We start from the raw sequence: 17,978 nt of genomic DNA on the forward strand, positions 1-17,978 counted from the left end.
AAAACACAGCACAACAAAAAAAATGAATAAAAGAGTAGGAAAAGACCATTTATAGAAAAAGACTGATAACTATTGATAAACATAACTGTTCAAATTCATAATTAATAAAATAAATTTAATAACTTAAAACAATAAGTAAGATACACTTTTCAACCATGATACTGGCAAAAAATAAAAAGCTCTAATAAAACACAGTATTAATGAAGATTACGAGGAAAAAACCATTTTCAAAAGCTCTTCATAGAAATATAAAGCTGTTTTTTTTTTTTTTTTGCGGTACGCGGACCTCTCACTGTTGTGGCCTCTCCTGTTGCAGAGCACAGGCTCTGGATGCACAGGCCCAGTGGCCACGGCTCACGGGTCCAGCCGCTCCGCAGCAATGTGGGATCTTCCCGGACCAGGCCACGAACCCGTGTCCCCTGCATCGGCAGGCGGACTCTCAACCACTGCGCCACCAGGGAAGCCCAAAGCTGTTTTTTTTTAAGTTGTTAAAATCTATTTGTGAGACAATTTGTCAGCAGTTATAAAAATTTTAATTTATGTGTTCTTTAAAGTATGTGTTCTTTGATTAAGTACACTGCTAGGAACTTATTCTACAGATGTATTCTTACCAACATACAAAAAAATATATAAACAAAAAATATATATTACAGCATTGTTTGAAGAAAAAAATCTATATCTATATATCTACCTATCTATTTATAAAACTTAATTATCCACAGGTTAAATAAAATGTTAGAAACAGCCAAAATGTCTACCAGCTAAATAAAATTCTTTTACATCTATACCAAGAAATACAGTACAGCTATGTGGATCTCTATGTGTTGATACCAAAAGAGCTCCAAAGTATATTAATTATATATTTTTTAAAACAGCAAGATATACAAAGTCTGAATAGTATAAAAGTATTTGGGGAGAAAAAATATTTGCATGTGCATAAGATTTTCTGGGATTAGTAGGAGGAGGTTTGGGAAACTTTGGCTTTCCGTTTTATGTTATTTTATATTATTGTAATTTCTTGCTGTGCTCATTTTAATTTTGTAATAAGGAAGAAGAGAACATAAAAACAAATACTGTCTCTTCATTAGATATGTGGGAAAGGTACACAAGACATGTTACAGAAAAAGCAGGTATTTAAATATTGTGTACTGTACAGGTTTTATAACTTCAAACTAACTACAATGACAAAAAGTATACTGGGGCTATAAAATATTGTTCAGTATGAAAGAACAAACACTGTGAGCTCCTGAGTCCTATTTGTATCCTTAGCACCAAGCACCTCTTGGGAGCCCATGAAGTGTTTGGAAAGACAAAAAAAAAGAAAGAGGGAAGGGAGGAAAGGTAATTTACCTGGAAAAGACCTTACAAAAGCTCATTTAAATGGCTTTAATATATTCACATCTATGGGTTTTGACGATCTGCATTCCAAGACACTGAATGAAGGTTAAGGGGTTTATAAGCCAATAGGAAAATCTGTTGAGAATCTGTAGGGATCAAAAAAGTACTAGGTTGTCCCTTTTTAAAATGTGACTTCAACACACAAAATTATAATTTTGAAGAAGGACAATAAATTTTGTGATACCTGATAACTGAGAGTTAAGAACTGTTTAGGTTGCAACAGATTCGGTAAAACCTAGCATGTACTGGCAGAGCAGGTAAATACAATCATCTGGTTCTATGAGGCATTGCTGATATACAGACAAAAGCTTAAGGAGGTAAACAAAAATCTGAGAACTGTGACTACTGAGCCAGGAGATCCTCAGGCATGAGAGAAATTCCTCGGGTCCACTGAAGGAGTTGGCCACAGAGACTGAGTAAATGCATATTTCCTTTGAGCCACGCAAAAGAAAAATCTGTAGGGACTCCTCCTTTTTGTGTGTGTATGTGTTAGAAGTTGGCAGTTTATGCTCTTGAATTTTTTCTTTTCAATAATGATACAGTGAAAAAAAGGATTTGGCTCTTCAAAAACTTTTCTTCGAGCCAAATTTACTAAAATGTTCCTAATCCATAAAGCATTCAAATAAAATAAGAGATCGGTGATCATCTACCTAGGGTGGCATATCTGGTGAATACAGTTATCAATAGAGTGCTGTTAATACGGGAAAATGATAATGTTTTCTAAGAATTTGTCCTGGTTCCAGTGTCTTGATATTTCACAAAATTTGCAATTTACAATTTATTTCCTTATCTATAAAACAATAATATTTGCTACATGCCGTTATTTAGAAAAACAATCATAATAGAGAAGAAGAAGACTTTGTGGTATCATGTTCCTTGATTCAAATTGATGCTTCCTCCTCTGGCTCAGCTTCTTCCTCTGTAAAATTAGGACAGTCCCTACCTCCCAGTGTGGTCATACGTTATACACCAGATAAAGTACATAAAGAAACTATTACTTCATTCAGTAAATGGTAGCTATTATTATTAACAATAACCAGAAGTATTTCTTCTACAGAAGAGAAGGCTGAAATGTTGTAATAATTGCTTTTGCAAATATGAAAACTCACATTTAAAATGGTGATGAGATGATTTTAATCATCACAAAGTAAAAAGAAAGAGTCTTGAATTATTGAACAGGGAAGTTTATTTTCACATAGTAATTGTTAGAATGAAGAAGAGATTTTCAATGAAAATGAAGAAATTTCTGTCTTTGGAAGTCTGCAAAAATATGAAATATTCTTTTCTGGTATGACTTGGCTGTTGCTTCTCACTTATGAATCTCACAGACAAAAATTGCTAAACTCTACACATCCTTTGCCAGACAACCAAGTTAAAGTTGTAAAGAAGATTCTACAATAATAATTCACTATAGATGTTGAAAGTTTCTTAAGACAATCTAAGTTTTATCTAGGCATCTGAGGAATAAAACTACTGAACTTATTAGATGACTATAGGTTGAATACCACATACATTCAGTATATATATACTTAATATTTTCATTTCGACACTGAGAGAGTCTATACTGACAAAAGACTGTAAATCAAAGTAGTACTACATAATAAGGATGCAACCTGTCCATGAAAATTAGTCTCATTGGTTTATAACTATTTTTTAATTTATTTACTTATTCATCCAATAGTTATTACTTGGTACAGAACTAAACAAAAGGGATTTGAGGAAGAACAAGAAATAATCCCTTAGCCTAAAGAAGTTTTATGTTTAAGTGGGATAGACAGGAAAGTAAACCAAAAATTATAATTCACATCAAACATTAAATTATTTAATGATTTGCCCCTCATATGCTAATAGCTATGGACAGTTGGAACAATTCTTACCTTTAGAGGGAGGTACATCTTTTCCAGTGTAAGGGTGTAACTTTACCCTCTTCTTCCCTCTCTTAGATTCAAATATATCATCTATTTTCAATACAAGCTGAAAAAAGACCAGAAAAGTACAAGCTAAAACAAACACCAACAAGTTTTGCAGCTTGATGTTAACTTATTAGTGATTCTCGTTCAGAGAAAGATCCATTTTATAAATAAAAACCTTTACATTTTTCAATTTTGAATCTAAAATTATCTTTAGTAAGATGATATGCTATTCTAATACATATTCCATTTAACATGGGTAAGAGAAGTGGGAAAGGATATTTCCTTTCCAGAGGAAGTTTAGCACAGGTTCTTAGAGAGATTGCTTGTCATTCCATGTCACAACATGCAGGAAATCTGGCTACTGCACTCCATATATTGACCAAGCCTTACCAATGGACTCAAGTTTTTGCGAGCCCAGAGTAGGAAGTGGGATATTTACTCACTTGTAAGCCAGGGTGAGGCACAGTTATGTCTGCTCCCAGGAATTTTTGCAAAGAGAGGATAATCACGCTTAGAAAGCTTTAGTCAAAAGGAATACTCCTTTGCTACTGGGAGCACTAATATTATAATTTATTTTGGAAACATGTCATAAAAATAGGAGATTCTCAAATATGTCCAAGTACAAAACAATGTTCCATTTAATATGCATTATTCATTAAAATTCTTTCTTTGCTTCTGGGAAGTGTGTATAAAAGAGACAGACAGACAGACTGGGCTTAAAAAAGAGAAAAGAATTAAAGCTGATCAACAGCCACTTTTAAAAGGAGAAATTGATTAGTTTTTCTATGTATATTTTTCTTAAAATTCCAAACTTTTTCTTAACTATCAATATTGATTTAACATATTTAATGCCCAGAATTACAGTTGTTAGGAACATTATATAATATGATAACCAACAAAGTTGCTTGAGAAAAATGTTCTTGTTTTTTCCTTTGTCCTTGTTTCTCTAGCAATCCTGGCAATCCATAGGCAGTGAATCAGTCCACTGCAAGAAAAATAACATGTGAGAAACATGTGCTTCCAATATGCAGATTATTCCCACATTTTTGGATGAGTTTATTCTTTTAAAGATTTTCATAGCTATAATTCAAGTGAAGTTACCAATATTCTTAAATATTAGCATTATTAACGAAAATAAGAGAATCCAACATAAAAAGGTATTGCTAGGGGCTATAGGAAAGATGTATGAGAGTAAACATGTATTTTGGATACATAAGGACCAAAAATAGTAGAATTATTAATGTGTATTTGAAAAGTATACTTAAAAGTATACTCAAATGTTATAAAGAAAAGGGAACTATCTATTCTAGAAATATGAGATAAAGTAATAAAATTTAAATTTTGATTATGAGCTAGGAGCCTATAATTACCTTCTAGTTATAGGAAATACCGTAGAATAGTTTTCCTAAGAAATGATGGAAACCATATTGCTGTACACACTTGACACAAACAATATAAAACATTAGGAAATCTACTCTAGCAAACCACACAGATTGCCACCGCAGAGAAAGAAAGGAAGGGTAGGGAAGAGGCATATGGACTAGATCAGTTACTTTCAAACTATGAAACCAGTTTCCCTTCCAGAGATAGCTCTAGTCATCAAAGAGGAAATAAGTGAAAACTGCTTTCCTCATGGAATGTTGTTCCCGAAGATAGTCCAAAACCAAAATTTGTATTGCAAATGAAACATCCTAAAAGGATTTAATCCAAGGAGGGTCACAGGTAGAAATGCTAACAGTCTGTTCCTGCCTGACAATCAAGAATTCATCACCATTTTTCTCTTCCCCATTTCTTAAGAAAACCTTTGGGAAAATATCCAAACAGGAAAAGTTGGATCATCTCACCTATAATCAGAAAGAGAACAGGCTTTGAGTACTCAAGGGATCCACAGTACATAAAATACTGAGGCATGAAATCAAAAGCACTGCAAATATCCTTGGGTCTCATTAAATTCCACAATCCATAATTTCTAAATATTTGTTAATGCTATTCCAAGAACCACATCTTAAATACAATTCCTTATGTGTTTGTGTTCTAGCCCCTGTGAACGCATGATCTGCTGTTTCTGGAACATGTGGGAGGCTGCTTTGTTGTGCCAGCAATTCTTTTTTTTTTTTTTTTTTGGAAGTATAGTTGATTTACAATGCGGTGTTAGTTCCTGGTGTACAGGAAAGTGATTGTTATGCATTATATATACATACATCCTGGAAATTCTTTAAACCTCTGATTTTTAAGTAGTCCTCACCATACACAGGAGAATAAACACCTCAAGATTTTTTTTTCCAGAGAGATCAGTTTAGTGCTTTAAAAAAAACTCTGTGTCTTTAACACTTCACATATTAAAGAGGGAGGGGCAGGAAATGGATCAGAAGAATTAAAGTAACTGTGGAACAGAATATTTCCCAAGGAACCAATCAGCAGTTACTACACCAAGAAACGGCTATGACTTTTGTTCAGTGTTAAAATCAGGTACAGAAATCATGTGCTAAATGAATATAGCTAATTCAGATGGGATTAAAGACAGGAATACTATTTAAATGATTTTATTTCTGCATAGTAATCCTGAAAACATTCTGAATTACAGAACAAAATAACATAAACAGTTTTTAAATATTTTCATGTAATTTCTTAAATGTCTCTCTTAAAAATATATATATTACAAATAATCCAAATTTCTTTATTTTGGTTCAGTGGCTGTCACTGAGATGATTTACAGACTTATTGCCTTTTCTCCCTTGAGAGAGAAGTCATTTATTTAATATAATTGGCAAAAATTTCTTTTCCCAAGTAATAGTAAAATTTCTTTTTTCCTTCCTTTGAGTGGACATTTTTGGCATATACTTTGTCATTACTGAAAATTTGTAAACTCAGGCACAAAACTGAATTAACTTTGGCTGTTATACAAATAAGTGAGAACAACACTGATGCCAGCTTACTAGAAGGTCCTTTTACATGAGGTTCTAGGGCTTCCTTCACACCGGCAGCTGATTTTAATGAGAACTAAGGTAACTAGAGCGAAGCCCTCCATCTAAAATCAATTTTCCAAATCCACACACACACACAAAAACCTTGGCAAAAGCCATTCATGCATTTTTCTTGCATGAGCAAAAACTTAGCTTAAGGCTGCTTTCCAAATCTTCTAATTCCAGTAGGTCAGTTCTAACCTATTATTCGTTTCAGTCTAAAGTTTATTTATTCGCATTTGTGGAAATGCTGAAGTAAGAGTTGAAGAATCAAAGTACTGGAGTTCTTACCCTTGGAAGATTTTTCCTTTTCCTGTTTGCAACTTCTCCAGCTCGGAAAAGCTTCCATTCAGTTAAAGTGACAGGCAATGTGGTATCCTTTGTGAGCTTTGACCATAAATAAACTTGTGAGTTCTTCGGTTCCATAGTCTTCCGGTGAAGTAACTGAGGTTTGGGAGGAAGCTAAAACAGAAGAGGTAATGCTAAGGTAAGATCATCTAGGTAATGCCTGTGTTCTCAAAGTCAAAGCTATCCCCCCAAAATATTTATCTTTCCTTTAAAATCATCTAAAATGAGGACACCGTAATTTCTTTTTCACTGTTTGTAAAGAAGTTTCTTGGGTTTCTAATCCAAGTTCTTCTACAACAGTGTAATCAAATTTCCAGAAAACAATAGCTCAGAGTCATTAACTCAAGGCAGCCTTTGCTTTCAGGGCTGGTGAGTGCTTGCAGGGACCAGACAGGTAATTTAGGCCACAGGTTGATGTGAGACTATTACAGTGCTGTGGTAACTATAGTGAACTAAAAGGTTTATGGTCTGTCTAAAGGTGTTTGTATTCAAGTCTTCTCAAGCGCTAAAAAAACAAACAAAAACCCCTCCCCAAAACCAAAAAAAAAGTTTTGTGCTGCTCGCCCCAAAATAAAACAAAGAACAATAAACCAACATTTCAGTGCCTCTTGTTTTGGCCCTAGTTAAACCATTTTAACCTTTTTGTAGGATCATAAATAAGATTCTAATATTTTCTTATTTCTCTGGTTATACCTTGTGTGCTTTGAAAGCACTTTTAGGGGGTGGTAGCTTCCATGTTGAAAGAGACCTCCACATGGGCAAAGGCTGCACTGGAATATCTTCATATGGATTTTCTTTGATGGGATCTTGAAAAATAACGAAAAAAAAAGTTTAGAGGAACATAATTAAATGGGAACACACTGACTACACTTAAAAGGAAAAGAAAGCAAAAACTGACTAAATATGTTCAGCTTTCTACTCTACATTGCTGTAGGGATGTAGGTCTCAAAATCAATGGTACTTTAAGCTCACAAACCACTCAGGCGTCCAACCAACCTCAAAGAATTCTCAAAATACCATACTACACACATCTACTTCTGAACTGAACAGTCCAATAAACTAGTTGTAAAATCCATTAAAGAATTAAGGAATTTATACAACAAAGGTTTCAATATTAGAAAGGAAAATCTAGAGCAAGACATGCTTGATTGTAAAAGAAAATAACATACTCTAGTTAAGGGCTCCACCAACTACATACTCACTAAATTTAATTGCAAAGTTTGTGGACACCTACATATGATATCCTCATAGATATTGTCCTCAGACTGTGTGTAATAAAGTGCTGAGCCAGAATTTCTTCTAAGTTCTTCACGAATCTTCCGTGAGTTCTGATTTCGAAAGTGCTGAATGTCCTCAAATTCAAAGGATTTCCTTAAGAAAGGAGATACATTTTAAAGTTGTATCTTGTAAAACTCTAGTATTCTTTATATTGGTATGATAGACACAAATTGATAAGAAAAGGACTTAGTGTACAAAATTACAAAGGTGTTTTATCAGATACCTAAGAATAATAAATTAGGCTGATGCCCTAATACGCACCATGAGAAAACTGGAGGCTTTTAGCCAATTACATTCATGTTCTTCTTTGGGTACTTTATTAAATTCACTCTGTAATAAAAAGTGAGGCTAATGCCAGCATGTCCTAAATGAAGCAGAAGAAGGTACTTGCTTCCCTATACATTGTTCTTTTCTTTTTTGGCCGCACCGCATGACAGGTGGTATCTTAGTTCCCCAACCAGGGATCGAACCCATATCCCTTGCATTGGAAGCGCGGAGTCTTAATCACTGGACCGCCAGGGAAGTCCCCTATACATTTTTAAAGATATAAAATGGAAGTTTTTCTACAGTACTTATGTCAGTAGATTGTCCTGGATATTACCTATACTCCTACTGTTTCGCTTATATGTATTTTCCCCTTGGGTTAATCAACATCTGTATAATCAAATTATACGTGTAACCCACACATGGAAATGGAAATTGGTTTGAAAAGGAAACAGAAGCTCAATAGTTCTATAAGGAAAATACTTAAAATCATTACCTTTTAAATAAAAACATACCTTTTAGATCTCCCTCTGATTTTTCTGCCATAGTTCTTTGGTTCAGGTTCCTGAGAAGAGGCTAAAGAGGGCTCTGTACAAGAATTATTTTCACAGTATTTTCTGTCACAGTTTCTTTCTTTATATGGCATATCACCAGATTCAGATAAATATCTGAATGTCCTACGAGGTTTTGGCAAAGGATTTATAGAAGGTCCACACTCTTGTCCCTCAGGTTCAGAGTAAATGTTTTCTAAGCTCTTCGTTACTCCATATGAACTATCCAGACCTCTGAAATTCAGTTCTTTTTCTGAAGAGTCACAATGTTCTAAAGCTAAATTTAAGACTTTATCTGGGGGAAGTGCTTCTATTTTCTTCCACAATATCTGTGAGGTATAGAAATTTCCTGGAGGTAATGAAGTCTCTGGATCCAAAACTTCTTTCCAGCTTTCAGTTTGTTTGGCCCGAGAACATACCCAGTTGGATCCTGATTCATTTTTAAAGAAGTGTGTATCATCATACTCACGTCTCTCACTTTCATCCTCACTTCGATTGTGGCTTTTGGCATCTTCATTAATACCCTGATCAACATTTTTAGAGTTGGTGACATCCAGTTTTTTGCTCTTTCCCTCAGCAACAGGATTTCTCTTAAGAAGAATCTCTTGATTACAGTTATTATATCTCACTCCAAAGTCCTTTGGATCGCACTTATCTGGATTAGATTTACCATTAGTTCTTCCTTCCCACTGAGAAATTTTTTGTTTGATGTTTCTGCAGTGGCTTCTTGACAGTGTATGAACAGCAGAACGAGAAAAACCAACATCCATGTTCCCAGTTGGGTGCATGACAAGTGATGAATTTTACTGAGGTTCCATTACAAGTAACTGTGAAATACTATATTCTTTATCCTGTCAGTTAGAATCCAAACAATTCCAGCATTTTCCTTTCATCTTTAACTTGAAAATGTTTTAAAAAGAAAAATTCTGATCATCAATCCTTGTTGAAAATGGCTACAACTTTATCTTGAATAATCCTATTAAAATGAAATGAATATGTTAACACAGTTTTATAATTTCCTAATTTAAACTCCACTAAAACACTGCCCACCTATCCCTAAATAAGTCGCTAACATTTCATATGTAAAGATGTACCTGTCATCCATTAAGCAATTCAACCTCATAAAGGCATTCCTAAGAGGGTGGTATAATATTACAGAGAAAATATTACTTAATGGTATTTCTCAAATTGTCTGCTTTAACATTCTGCATATTTAATTTCCTAAAGTTAAGTAGAATGAGGTTTTATAAGAGATTACACATAGTAGTATACAATATTATTTTGTGATAAATCAATTCTTTACAAAACCTTCTGTTAATGAAACAAGGACCAACAGAGTATTATAAAAAGCATACAGAAATACATCTCAAATAACCAAAATATCCAAATAACCAAAAAGTTTATGATTCATAAGTAATTTAAATAACCACAGAAACAAAAGTCAATATTTTTTACATGAACACATCAAAATCCAGAGGAAGAGCCAGTTAGTCTGGAAACACACCAATAGCTGATTTCCTTCTCCAGTGCTACATTGAGATAATATTAGCTCATCACATACCCTTATTTCAACTTTACTATTAGCAACACAGAATTCCATACACACCACTGTCACTAAAGACAATCCAAGGTGCCATTAACTATCAGTTACTTTGAAATGTAATAACCTATTTTGTCACTGACTGAATTTTCCACATCTCTGCCACCACACACTTGACCCAAATCAGCAAAAATACTTACAGTCACATCCCTTCCTTTCACATAGAGGCTTCACTCATTTAGGCCCATTAACTGTTTCCTCAAATGCAAAATTTGGCAGAGAACTTTTCCTGTCAACTGAGTAAAGACCTGATCTCAAGTTCTACTGTATACTGTTTAAAAATAGCAACTGATTCGATACTTCCTGAGACAGGGGTCATCCTTCCTTGAGCTTTGTCTGTGTGTCCTTGATTAACAGGCAGGAAAATGTCTTGGCCCAGCTCTGTCAGTGTAGCTGACCAAAACTGATACACACACCACACACACACACAATTTATTCTAGGCAGAGCAACTGCTAGTCAGGACTACCATCAACTTTCAATTATTTCTTCAAGTTTGTAGGAAAACCAGGTTTGCTAGCAAATAAACTTTGATGAGGGTCTTATGCAAAGAAAATCATTCTAAAAAACCTTAAGAAATTGAACTCATGAGTGGAAAAAAACAAAACAAAGCACCCAAAATATAAAAGCTGTTGGGCAGAACTCTTCACAAAAGACTAATGCATAGAATTTGAACATCCAATCAGCTTCTACTGCTCATTATTAAAACTCTGAAAATCCTTTATACTAGTTTCTGATGTTTACAGAGAATTCCTAAGGATTTTCAGGTGTCTTTAGACTCAGGTTTTCTTCACTACAGACAAGATAGGAGTATTTTTCTCTCTCCTGGGAACCTAGTCAAGGTTTTTGGCAGTCCCAAACTCTTTCATTACTCTTCCCTTGTTAATGTGTTTTAAGTATGAAGGCGTGAAACTGAGAAGAAAAAGATGAAACTTGAAAAGAACTGGCAACAAATGGCTTAATCTATGGAATTCACATACAAATATAAGTGATGTGTATTCATGGTGTTTCAGTGGCAAGAGAGTAGCATAGCAACATGACACTCCTTAAATCTAGGCAGGTATTATGAAGAGAAATGCTATTTTCTCCTAACTACATATTAATACATTGCAGCTTTTAAAAAATGACAAATTATTTCAAAACCAAAAAGTTTTAATGCATTCTAATTAGATCAATGCCTATATTGATATTATAATCTGTCTTTATACATGATTGCACAGCTCCAATTTTTGCCAAATTAAACTCTTTATAATGTGGCTTGCCTATTCTTATACATAAGTTGTGATTCTGTCCTATCCAAAAAATAAGAATCACCAAACCAAGAGTTGCCTGTTTTTTCCTTACAGGCATCTCACATCTAACTGTCCTTTTAGTCTAATTAAATTGAGTCACTTTGCTACCCAGCACCTCCTCCCCTATGGCTCTCCTAACCTGCAAGATTCTTTATATCCCATCCTTCACCTCTAGTTTCTTGCCTTGACCTCCACTATCAGTAGACATTCTAATCCCTATGTGTTGGCCCAGTGTTCAAGTCCTAGATCTCTCCAAGCTTCATCTTTTGAAAGCTCCCTAAAGCCAACTTATTCACATATTTGCCCCTAGACACTGCTTTCTGAGCCTTGCTTCAACAGTTCTCACAGAAACACAGATTGAGAAAATATAACAGCTTCAATAATTTTTAAAATTTTGTTTCTTCTCTTAATACTACAAAATGAGTCCAAAGCTTCTCCAACTATTAAAAACTATTAAGTCAGGCAGGACTCACACGAAGAGAAGCTACAGCTCACGATAACCACAATGGGCAACCTCAAGAGAAGAAACCAGCAACTCAGTTCCTCGGGCAAAAGAAGTGTAAATGTGAAAAACTAAGCATGATTTTAAAAGTATAATAAAACAGAATGCTTGGAGTAAAGGCTACTAATCAATTATTTTTTCCTACTCTTTGTTCCCAAAGAGGTGATTCTTAATCATGTCCTTTTGTTTTTACAGTAAGTCCTCCATATACAAATGAGTTCCGTTCTGAGAGCACATTTGTTAAGTACGATTTGTTCGTAAGTCCAGCAAAATTAGCCTAGGTACCGGATTAACACAATTGGCTATATAGTACTGTAATAGGTTTATAATACTTTTCATACAAATAATGCATAAAAAACAAACAAAAACAAAAAATAAACATTTTTAATTTTACAGTACAGTACCTTGAAAAGTACAGTACCTTGAAAAGTACAACAGCTGGCATACAGGGGCTGGCATCTAGTGAACAGGCAAGGAAGAGTTACTGACTAGAGGAAGGATAGGAGGTGGGAGATGCTAGCGGTGAAGGATCGTCAGCAACAGGAGACAGAAGGCAAACTGCAAGTTCACTCACACCTGATGATGGTGGCACAGGTTCTGGTTCCTTGCTGGATTCAATTCTATCTACCCTCTTGAAAAAACAATCCAGTGATGTCTGGGTAGTAGCCCTTTTTTTCTTGTCATAGATGACATGGTAGCACCGGATTGCATTCTGAACGGCTGCTTCAACCTTTGTGTACTGTTCTATGTTCGGGTCCTGTGCCTCAAAAACTAACAGTGCCTCCTCAAATAAAGAAAATCCCCTTGCCATTTCCTGCATCATGAATCTCTTTGGTTCTTCAGTTACTTCTTCCTCCTCTTGTCTCTCTTTGTCCTTTCTCTGGGCCTCCAGTTCCTGGTCTTTTTAGCAGTACCAGCTAGATCACCACTGCTTTTACACTTGCTTCCGGACATCCTGGGCTTGAAATAAAGATACTGTACTACTGTACTCTATACAGTACTGTAAAGTACACAAAAGCACAACCTCTTGTAGAGGATGCATGCACGTGACAATGTACACCAGACACGTGAACTAACTTACGTGACTGGACATGTGAACACACATTCGCATCTTTGAAAGTTCGCAACTTGAAGGTTCGTATGAGGGGACTTAAACTTGTTTTCTATTGCTTTTCTGAGTATTTACTTTCATCCAAGATAAACAGCAACTACAGTTTATCAGTTTAAGATGTAATTTATAGTATAACCTAACACATATAGGATTCTGTGTTCTTAGCCTTTTAAAAGAAACCAATCTAAATCCATTCAGGTAAGTGAAATTCCCTTTAAGAAAGAGAATATTAACGTTCTATTTTACTGACTCAAGTCTATATAAGGAAAGTTTCTCACTCCAAATCCTTTAAAATATTTTATTTGATTAAGTATAATCTGGACAAATAGGAAGAATTTAGAACATTCTAAAAGTTGACTTAAAAACTGATGAAAGGATATACTTTTAAATGGTTAATTTTTGTTATGTGAATTTTACCTCAATTAGAAAGAAAACAGATGAAAGGGACCGAGAAGACTCTCGCTTCTGGTATGATAGAAAAATTGGACTAGACTTGCCTTCCCAACATAAAAAACTATAAAACTGGACTTATATGTAAAATAAATGCTTTTAGATATTGAATAACAGCAAAGGACTGTGATCCCTGAAAGAAGGAAAACAAATGAAGTGGGCACCAAGATGGCCCAGCTTTCACCCAGGAGGCTCTTTTCAGAAAACAGCATAGAACATGGTAACCATGCTGAGTTAAGGATAAAGAGACCAGAGTGTGGAGGGGCAGAGGCAAATACAATCTTCAGGGTACAGTATCAGAAAGGAGGGAGCAACACAGAAGAGAAGCTCCAGAAATCTACATAGGATCTACTTGAGTCTTGGGCTGAATACTAAGCTGGTAAGGTATAAGGTATCACTGCACGAGGCTAGACAACATATTACTGGGAAAGAAGAGCTAATGGAACCCTGTAAAGCTGACTAACACCCAGAGTTAACAAAGGTCTGGGAAATGTTCAACTTCCAATGATCTTCACAAGGGAGGCCTTGCCAAACACCTGGGTAATTCAGTAGAAACAGTAGGAGGTCACGGCTTGCCAGTGGGACTAAACTAGCCCTAGAGTGAAGGCTACTTTAAAACCACCACAAAAAAAAACTTTTCAGAAGGATCAAGTTGATTCATAATTTAAATAACCACAGAAACAAAAGTCAATATTTTTTACATGAACACATCAAAATCCAGACACACCACAATGTAACATTTACAATGTCTAGCATCCAATCAAAATTACTAAACATGCAAAGAAGCTTGAAAATGAGACCCATAATCAGGAGAAAAATCAGTTAACAGAAACTGAAGCAAAAATGACAGACACGATACAGTTGGCAGAGAAAGACTTCAATTCAGATATTTTAAATATATTCATAAACTTAAAACAAAATATGAACATAATGAGTATAGAAATAGAAGACATAAAAAAGAAAACAAAGGTAACTTCTGGAGCTTAAAAATACCCCATATGAAAAGAAAACTTCGCTGTTTTGTTTGAACAGCAGATTTTAGACACTGCAGAGGAAATGATCAGTGAAGTTGAATAAGTAGTAATAAAAACTGTCAAAAACTAACACAAAAACTGAAGCACAGAGAGAAGAAAAGAGTAAAACAAAAGTCTCACTGGGACAATATCAAGTGGTTTACCTTACATATAAATGGGAATCCCAGAAGTGAGGGGTTGGGAGGCAGGGAACAAATATTTCAAGAATAGCTGAAATTTTTCTAAATTGGATGAAAACTCTTAACACATAGATACATGGGGCTCAACAAATTCCAAACAGGATAAATATAAGGAAAGCCTTACCAAGGCAAACCATAATCAAGTTGCTGAAAACTGGTGATAAAGAGAAAATTCTTAAGAGCCAAGGAAAGAATATACATTACATATAAGAACAAGGTAAGTCAGAAAACAATGGAAAATATTTAGAGAATTCCTTGGTGGCCCAGTGGTTAGGACTCGGTGCTTTCACTGCCGTGGGCCCGGGTTCAATCCCTGGTTGGGGAACTAAGATCCCACAAGCTGTCCAGAACAGCAAAAATAAATAAATAAAAATTGAAGTGCTAAGGGGAAAAAAAAATCTGTGAAATCTAGAATTCTAGACATATCCTTCAAGATGAAGGTGAAATAAAAACATTTTCAGTTAAACAAAACTGTTGTGAATTTGTTAACAGCAGACCTGCACTTAGGGCCAGGGACATAATTTGTGGGTCCCAGGGCAAATTGAAAACATGAGGCCCCTTGTTCAAAGTGCTTTAAAGGTACATATGAAGCTTTTCCTTTTTCTGCAGTCTTCTTTTCAGCTTATCATGGCATTTTAAATTTACTATTTAATGTTTTATGGGAAAAAATTTTTAATTTAAATTATCAGCATGAGTTTTACCATTCATCTATATATTGTGCAATATCATTTTAAATGCAAATATCAGAGCGATACATGGAACATTTACCAATAGACCATACATTGGGCCATAAAATAAGACATGATAAATTTAAAAGGATTGAAATCATTCTGAGGATGTTTTCTAACCCACTACGGAAATGAATTAGAAATCAGTTCTAAACCAAAACGAAAATCCCAAAATATTTGGAAATAAATGTTTATATTACAAAAGGAAGAAAAAGCTTAAAAACAATGAATGATGATGCTATTTCTTGTTTTAAATTGGAACACCTTTTACCCTGTTAAGTTTCAAGTTATATTTTATCTATTTTTTAAATTTAATTTTATTTATTCTTTTATATAGCAGGTCCTTATTAGTCATCAATTTTATGCACATCAGCAATTGTCAATCCCAATCGCCCAATTCATCACACCACCACCACCACCACCCCGCCGCCTTCCCCCCTTGGTCTGTCCATATGTTTGTTCTCTACATCTGTGTCTCAATTTCTGCCCTGCAAGCTGGTTCATTGGTACCATTTTTCTAAGTTCCATATGTATGCAATAATATACGATATTTGTTTTTCTCTTTCTGACTTACTGCACTCTGTATGACAGTCTCTAGATCCATCCACGTGTCTACAAATGACCCAATTTTGTTCCTTTTTATGCCTGAGTAATATTCCACTGTACATATTTACCACAACTTCTTTAACCATTCATCTGTCGATGGGCATTTAAGTTGCTTCCATGACCTGGCTATTGTAAATACTGCTGCAATGAACATTGGGGTGCATGTGTCTTTCTGAATTATGGTTTTCTCTGGGTATATGCACAGTAGCGGGATTGCTGGATCATATGGTAATTCTATTTTTCCTTTTTTAAGGAACCTCCATACTGTTCTCCATAGTGGGTGTATCAATTTACATTACCACTAACAGTGCAAGAGGGTTCCCTTTTCTCCACACCCTCTCCAGCATTTGTTGTTTGTAGACTTTCTGCTGATGCCCATTTTAACTGGTGTGAGGTGATACCTCATTGAGTTTTGATTTGCATTTCTCTAATAATTAGTGATGCTGAGCAGCTTTTCATGTGCTCCTTGGCCATCTGTATGTCTTCTTTGGAGAAATGTCTCTTCTGCCCATTTTTGAACTGAGTTATTTGTTTTTTTAATATTGAGCTGTTTATATATTCTGGAGATTAATCCTTTGTTGATTTGTTTGCAAATGCTTGTAAATACTTTCTCCCACTATGAGGGCTGCCTTTCCGTCTTGTTTATGGTTTCCTTTGCTGTGCAAAAGCTTTGAAGTTTCATTATGTCCCATTTGTTTCTTTCTGTTTTTATTTCCATTACTCTAGGAGGTGGATCAAAAAAGATCTTGCTGTGATTTATATCAAAGAGTGTTCTTCCTATGTTTTCCTCTAAGAGTTTTATAGTGTCCAGTCTTACATTTAGCTCTCTAATCCATTTTGAGTTTATTTTTGTCTATGCTGTAGGGAATGTTCTAATTTCATTCTTTTACATGTAGCTGTCCAGTTTTCCCAGCAGCACTTATTGAAGAGACTGTCTTTTCTCCATTGTATATCCTTGCCTCTTTAGTCATAGATTAGTTGACCATAGGTGTATGGGTTTATCTCTAGGCTTTCTATCTTGTTCCATTGATCTATATTTCTGTTATTGTGCTAGTACCATACTGTCTTGATTACTGTAGCTTTGTAGTATGGTCTGAAGTCACGGAGTCTGATTCCTCCAGCTCCGTTTTTTTCCCTCAAGACTGCTTTGGCTATTCAGGGTCTTTTGTGTCTCCATACAAATTTTAAAATTTTTTTGTTCTAGTTCCGTAAAATATGCCATTGGTAATTTGATAGGGATTGCACTGAATCTGTAGATTGCTTTGGGTAGTATAGTCATTTTCACAATATTGATTCTTCCAAACCAAGAACATGGTATATCTCTCCATCTGTTGGTATCACTTTTAATTTCTTTCATCAATGTCTTATAGTCTTCTGCATACAGGACTTTTGTCTCCCTAGTTAGGTTTATTCCTAGGTATTTTATTCTTTTTGTTGCAATGGTAAATGGGAGTGTTTCCTTAATTGCTCTTTCAGATATTTCATCATTAGTGTATAGCAGTGCAAGAGATTTTTGTGCATTAATGTTGTATCCTGTAACTTTACCAAATTCATTGATTACCTCTAGTAGTTTTCTGGTGGCATCTTTAGAATTCCCAGTGTATAGTATCATGTCATCTGAAAACAGTGACAGATTTACTTCTTCTTTTACAATTTGTATTCCTTTTATTTCTTTTTCTTCTCTGATTGCCGTGGCTAGGACTTCCAAAACTATGTTGAATAATAGTGGTGAGAGTGGACATCCTTGTCTTGTTCCTGATCTT

General features: G+C 35.0%; 1 protein-coding gene across 2 annotated transcripts in view; it reads right to left on the reverse strand.

The window, feature by feature from the left end:
• Nucleotides 1-17,978, reverse strand: part of DENND2C (DENN domain containing 2C) — a 93,312-nt gene that overhangs the window by 28,178 nt on the left and 47,156 nt on the right. For both annotated transcript variants that reach the window (XM_079925126.1, XM_079925127.1), the window contains exons 2-6: nt 8,680-9,691; nt 7,857-7,993; nt 7,316-7,428; nt 6,566-6,736; nt 3,276-3,372 (exon numbers count right to left, since the gene is read on the reverse strand). In XM_079925126.1, coding sequence (XP_079781252.1) covers nt 3,276-3,372; nt 6,566-6,736; nt 7,316-7,428; nt 7,857-7,993; nt 8,680-9,503 — 1,342 coding nt within the window. In that variant the 5' untranslated portion in view covers nt 9,504-9,691. The remainder of the gene's footprint in view (nt 1-3,275; nt 3,373-6,565; nt 6,737-7,315; nt 7,429-7,856; nt 7,994-8,679; nt 9,692-17,978) is intronic.

This window comes from Stenella coeruleoalba (assembly GCF_951394435.1).
Source record: "Stenella coeruleoalba genome assembly, chromosome: 1".
Taxonomy (NCBI): Eukaryota; Metazoa; Chordata; class Mammalia; order Artiodactyla; family Delphinidae; genus Stenella; species Stenella coeruleoalba.